General features: G+C 51.9%; 1 protein-coding gene across 1 annotated transcript in view; it reads right to left on the bottom strand.

Annotated features, from left to right (window-relative positions):
- Nucleotides 1-28: 28 nt before the first annotated feature.
- The window catches only part of KIAA1671 (KIAA1671 ortholog), a 125,851-nt gene continuing 119,151 nt past the window's right edge, over nt 29-6,728 (bottom strand). The window contains exons 9-11 of the mRNA XM_004690663.2: nt 5,842-5,984; nt 3,602-3,684; nt 29-2,749 (exon numbers count right to left, since the gene is read on the bottom strand). Coding sequence (XP_004690720.1) covers nt 3,606-3,684; nt 5,842-5,984 — 222 coding nt within the window. The 3' untranslated portion in view covers nt 29-2,749; nt 3,602-3,605. The remainder of the gene's footprint in view (nt 2,750-3,601; nt 3,685-5,841; nt 5,985-6,728) is intronic.

The raw sequence follows: 6,728 nt of genomic DNA, 5'->3' as shown, positions 1-6,728 counted from the left end.
GAATATATGTATTAAAAACAAACAAACAAATGGAGTTGAGGCTCCTGTTCCAGTCAGCTTCAAGGGGGTTGGGGAGTGGATATTCTGTGTCCTGATCACCAAAGGAATTAAACAGATTTTTATTTTGTGTAATCAAGATGTAGGAGATTAGGCTAGAGCCCTGCAGGTCAACCTCATTTTCAAGTGTTTTTCTCTGAAAGGTATTCTTGAGCTAAAACATGACTAGCTAAAAATGGAAGCACTGCATGATGGGTATTGGTAATCACACTGCATGGAGCAGATCAATTCCTACTGCCCAGGGGCCCTTCCCACCCGAAGGAAAAGAAACAGCAGCCACAAGAAGTCTGGGTGCAAACACTAGAAGAGTCTTGTAAGGGGCTCTATTGGCCCGAAGGGTCACTACTTGGATGTAAAGCAGTGTTATAAAATGTGGCTTGGATTCCAAAAAGAAAAAAAAAAGCAAAAATCAACTGAAGCAACAGTTCCTGGAGGAATCAAATCCCTACCCAAGTGGCCACAGAGAACTGATTGAAATGCAGGAAATAAAGACAATCGAAACTATTATCAATACGACCAAACCTCTAGATACTGGTGCTTGAGACTTCCAGATTGAAAAGTCTGAGCAGGTGAAGAGGTCCAATAACTCAGCTGCTCACGGGGGCCAAAGCTCAGCCTGGAAGGAAGGGCAGGACGGGCCCTGTAAGGCCTGTCTGTGGTGCTGGACCTCAAAGCTCTCAGTTGTCTTACCCTGGAGAAACAAGACTGTGCTCCTTCTGAATTCTGACCTAGAGAAGGAAGTGGTACAGGATAAGGGAAGAAGAGATAGAGCACTGAATGGAGACTCTCAGAGAGATGGCCAGAGAGAAGAGAGGTATTTTTTGACACCATTATCAAAATGCACTTATCAAGAAAGATTTTCACCTCTTGGGAATTCAGGGCTGGGGTGCAGATGCACATGCCAGCGATCACTGCGCACTACGCCATGAAGAAACTCAGCCCCAGACACCTCTACAACCACAGCTGCCATACAAACTCCCCAGGCATCTTTCTCACTCACGGGCATCTCCCAGACAGTTGGCACAAAGTTAACGGTAATTCCAGGAGCGGTGGGTGGTCACCATATCTGAGATGCTGGCTGGAGCCTTGGCTTTGGGTGTGAGGAGGCTGGTATGAAGGGCTCCCAAAACAAAGGACAGAGGAGAATGTGAGAGTTCTCCTCGAGAGTTCCCAAGGGTCTTGGAGATGCCTAGGCATGAGCTTACAGCCAACAAGAAAAAGAGACAAGGCAGGTGTAGACACCTGAGGCCTCCCGCCTGGCATAGCCCACAGCCAGGGGACTCCTATCCACAGAAAAGCTTTCAGCAGGCTCCTCACTTCCTGCATTTAGACAGAAAGAAAACATCTGATCAAGTGGAGTTGGGGTTGGGTATAACGAAGAGGTGAGAACGAAGAGAATCCCACCCATGTGCTCATTCTTAAGCGAAGGTGGACAAGCTCCTCCATGCTGGCAACTCACTTCTGGAACAAAAAAAGACTCTAGTGAAAGATTCTGGGGGTCAGGCTGCTGTGTGGTAGGAAAGGCACGGCCTATTGGGCTGCAGGTGCAAACCCTTGAGACCAAGGGAAAAGGTCACCCTCCAGAAATCAGCATTCGAATGAAAAGAAACAAGGAAATATGTACAAGGCAGGTAACCCAATTTTTAAAAAGGCCTGGATAGGGATAAGATAACCTGAGATGATTGGATTCTTCAACCTATTCACACATGTCTTCCTACACGTCAATGTAAAAACATATATACATTATCAAATCTCAAAGAAAATTGGCTGGATTATTGCTTTATCGCCTTCTCAAGCAAACAAAAATGACATACAGCAAAATAAGTCCTCTATACACACGGCCCCACTGGAAGGATAGACACACTTGGAGAGAGGGTGGGTATGTCTGGAAATCACCAATGCTGATTGTTCTAGAGGGACAAGAAATGTGTTGAAAGTAATCAAGCCTCCCCTCCCCCAAACGTGGTGCTGCTGACAGACCAAATGACAGCAGGAAACTAACAGTTTCTTCTTTCTGGGGAATGTCCTTTCAAAAAAGATCCCAGCCTGAGGTGAGGGAGGAGACGCTCCCACAATTCAGATGTCTTACAGAACCCAGGGAGGCGTCCGTCCGGCCTGGAGCTGCTGCTGGTGTCCAAGGTGGATGGAAATGCACATTTTTACATTAAAAAAAATCCGCCCCATCGACAATGCTGGGCAAATTGATGTCTTTCTCCGTCTGAAGAGCTCCTGGGAAGATGTGCCAGTGTTTGCAGGTGAGGGGTGCTGCGGCCTCATCCGGAGAGCCAGAGGAGGGGAAGGGCCCAGGGCCCGACTGGAGGGCCCAGGCAGGTAGCCAGGGCGGGAGAGACGCGCAGCGGCGGGGCCTTGTCTCGGCTTCTGACGGTTAAGGCTTCTGTTAGGTAGGCGTGGCAGAGTCCCCATCTGGAGAGGAAGGGGGAGTCCTCGAGTCAGCAGAAGGCAGGGTAGGGGGTAGGGGGAGACATGGGGTCGACAGCTTTTTCTGTGTCGCCTTAAGACAGCCACAAACTTTTGTTTTTTGTTTTTCTCGAAAGGTGGAGTGAGGAGGAGGCAGGCAGGTGGACGCAGTGGAATGAAGTGATGTGCAGGCTCGGTCACACTCAGCTCTGAGACTTGAGTTTCCTCCAATGGATTTCTGGAGGCTTAACGAGCATACGCGTCATGCACTGCACTAAACAAAATAAACACAGGCTTTGAGGGAGCCCTTCAAAAGGCCCCTGAGTATAGACTTGGGAATCCAGAATTTAGGGGGGAGCATTGGAGATACACACACACACACATATATACACACACAGGTGTGTACAGACGTGTATTTATACACACACACAGCATGCACACATATATGAAATATTGCGAAGCAGGTGTTATATTCATGTGAATGACACAACACCCCCATAATGAAGCCTATCCCACACCTGCAGTGTAAGGCTGGATATTCACATAAAGTGGGGAAAGGACAGTTGCCACAGAGTGACAGCCACGCAGAGAGGACAGACGACAGCCATGCAGGTACAGTCCTGCGACTAAGTCGGTGTGATAGAAATGCCTTGTTTTCAGAGTTTTGTGGCAAGTTTGTGGATAAGGGACGGGGTCTCCTGCGGGCCTCAGGCCAGAGCTGACTTCTGCGGAGTGTGGGCCTCAGGGGTCTGTGCCCAGGACCCGTGGATAGCACTTTAAGTGAGCTCTGGGGACCCGCAGCGACATGGAAGTTACCCTATTGGTTCAACACTTTTATCTCCCTCTTCAAATTAACGTCAATTATCCAGGTGTGTATGCATGGAGAAACTGGGGAGCACAGCTGATGCTCTCCTTTTTTACAAAGGGGGGATGGAGAGACAGTGAGGGGCTGACGGAACAGGAGATCAGACCCACTTACTGACTCCTGGCCCCATGCGCATCCTCCCACCCCGGCCGCCCTACAGAGAGAGGGAACCTTGGTGGGGCTGAAGCTTGGCCTGCCTGCCCAACGCTGCCTGTTCCTGGGGGGCTCTGTCCCGGTGCCCCACCCGAAACCCCTTCAGACCTGCTCAAGCTTGATTCTCATACAGGCTTTGTCTCTTCTTAGACTTCAGCTCCTTCAGCCACTGAGGGGAGGTCTCTTCTGATCTGAAACCACAAAGCCAGCACCGGTCAGTGCGAGCCGGACGGGCCCTCCTCTGGACAGGACCTGCACCACCAGCTCTCCATGTCCAGGCCGGGCTGAGCCAGGCACTGGCTGGTGACGACGAGGCCTTATTAATGAGACCAAGGAGTAAGACATGGGAATTAACTGAAGTGCCCGGCGATGGGAATGTTAAATAAATCGCGGCACCTCCATTCTATGAAATAAACGACAATGATGAAAAAAAATTCACTTAGATAAAATTATTTCCATCCAGCTGTCTGTCACCCAAACACGCGTTCATCCCACTGTCTCTCTGTAAATGTGTAAACGCCTCTGATGGCTGATCTTATGGGTTGACTTGGTTAGGCCATCATACCTAGTTATTTGGTCAAACATTATTCTAAATGTTTCTGCGCTCATTTTTAAAAAAGATAGTCACACAGGAATCAGGAGCTTGAGTAAAGCAGATTGCCTGCACAGTGTGGGCGCTTCGCACTGACCTCCACAGATGTGCCACGGGCTTGCCTTTGGGTCTTAAACTGTAGCATCGGCTCATCCCTGGGCCTCTAGCCTGTGACCTACTTTAAGACTTTGGACTTGGCCTCTACAGTCGCATGTGCCAAATTCTTTCAAATATATCAGTTTTTTGGTCTCCTGGTGGCCCAACGGGTTAAGTCTCAGCACTATGATGCTATCCGCAGCCACTGCAGCCAGGGAGCTGACCCACATGGTGCGGCAGACCTCTCTTGTCTCACCTGCTCCCCTCAGCCGTGGGTTTCAGTAGATCTGCCTGTTCTGCCCCCCACCCTGTCTCTGAGGGATCTTCTCACCCCCTGCACCTCTGGCCTAGACCCCAGCTCTTGTATGCATAAATAAAGAAAAATAAATCTTTAAAACAAATGTGTGTCTTTCTCTCCCCACTTTCCTCTCATTCTTGTTTTTCCTTGCGAACCCTAGCACAATGCCAGAGACACAAAGAGAGGCCGTAGCCTTTCTGAACAATAACATGGCTGATCTGGGGATATGTGTTCTGGCTTTTGTAAGCTGGGGAGCAGAGGGGCCCCACATACAGAGGAGCCCTAGCGCGCCCTCGCATAGCTCATTTAATTTCCTCAGCGTGGATAACTTCTGTGAGTACTGGATCGCCCTTGCGACTGCTTATCACACCCTCGCTGAACAGAAACAACAAAACCATTCTCTGAAAATGGTGGAAACATCATGAGCATGTTTAGGAAGATGTTTAATGCTTGTGGGAAACGGTGGTGCAAAACACTGTTACCCGACTCACAGAGGAGCCAGACGGCAGCTCTCAGGCACGTTTGTAAAAAGTAGAAGGAGGAGATGCACCCTACACAGACCGCGGAGGGCTCTGGGGGTGACTTTCTTGGCTTTATATTCCTGCTCCACCTCCCACAGTCTGTACAGCAAGCATGACCTGCTGTCCCAGTCACACACATGGACACACAGACTCAGAAAGCTCCTTGTCTGGGGTGGGCAGGAAGTTGCTGATCTTGCTGGGGGGATGAGGGGGGCTTGGGAGGAAGGAGGGGTGCTTCAATAGAGAAGGTGTTGCCTGATGGTAGAAGCTCAAGCCAGAGGTGCCTGGGGCCCGCATCTGACTCTGGTGTGAAGGGTCTGCTACGCACACACCCTCCTCACTGCCGGGGAAGTCAACCCATCGGACAGATGGGGAAACTGAGGCCCACACTGTGACTTTCCCCGCAGCACGGCTGGGACTGCAGGGCTGTGCTCCTAACCTTGAGTTAGGTTTATCTCCTTGGACTTGGTCTCCCCTTCTTGACTTCTCCCCTTTTTCCCCAGACCCCCTCAATTTCCTGAGACAAAGGCACTTCCCTGGAGGGTAAGAGGAAGAAGCCTGCCTCAGTTTCCCCATCAGTCTGTAAGCACCTGCACGGGACCGGAGTGTCCCACACCAGGACCCTAGATCTCCTGCACTTCTGAGCAGAACGTGGCAGGGGGGGAGCATGGCGCTGCCTGGAGCCTGGCTGCTGGCCCCGCTGTGAGTCGGGTAACAGAGAGCCCAGAGGGCACATCAGCTCCTGCTGGAGCACAGGCTCCTTCCATTCAGCTCTAAGGAAGCAGCTCCCAGCCACCAGCCCCATGCACCGCAGGGAGGAGCACCCCCTGGGACCCCTCACCTCTCGTCCTTCTCCATGCTGGAAGGCAGCACCCGACTGCCCAGCACCCCAGGCTGGAAGGGGGACTTGGGGCTTCTGGGCTGGGGCGCCCAGCCGGGGGTCTCGCCAGGACTGTCCACCTCTGGCCTCTTGTGCAGCTGAGCCTGTGGAGAGGAGAGAGCGCGTCTGCCAGCTGCCTTGTCTGGGGACAGGTCCCGTCAAATTTCAGTGCTGCTGCCTGGTGACCACAGGCTCCAGCGTCTAACTGGACCCAAGCAGGAAACACGGGGACAGCGGAGACACCACCTGGCCGCAGGGATTGTAAGCCAAGTAGCTATTACCAAGAATCCTCACTCACGATCTCTGCCTGGACGGCACTGTCTGAGGCCTCAGCACAGCACGGTCCCTGGGAAGCCTGGGCGGCGGCCACAGTCCCGTCTTGCAGACTGAGGCACGGCTCTTAAGCTCCTTTCTCCCACACCATGTGGATACAGGCCGTGTGACTATCAGATTCCCCCAGGAAAAAGGCAAGGTGGATTTGGTAAGCAGGAAATGGAATAATGAATTCCATTGTGTGGTCGGAATTCCCATAGGAGGTGGGGGCGGGGCAGGGGGAACAGGGGGTGTTTTTGTCTCCCAGGCAAAGCTGAAGCAGCCCCCCAAGACACCAGCACTGCAGTCTGCTTGACAGCTCTGCGCCTGAGCACCTGACAACTGGACACTACAGGACCAAATTCCACGACATTTCCAAAGTAGAGGCAGTTTGTCCCTGTGTTATACAGCCAAGGTCCGTGGGTCAAAGGTCAGCTTGCCCAAAGTCACCCAGGGCAGCCAGACACCAGCTCCAGGGCTCTGTGGTCCTGATGCTGCCAGTGGACACCTGCAGGCTTAACTATGAGTCCAGAATG

Source organism: Condylura cristata, unplaced genomic scaffold (assembly GCF_000260355.1).
Source record: "Condylura cristata isolate star-nosed mole 26May11 unplaced genomic scaffold, ConCri1.0 scaffold00029, whole genome shotgun sequence".
Taxonomy (NCBI): Eukaryota; Metazoa; Chordata; class Mammalia; order Eulipotyphla; family Talpidae; genus Condylura; species Condylura cristata.
Note: the sequence above shows the minus strand (reverse complement) of the source record. Positions and strands in the feature narration are given on the sequence as shown.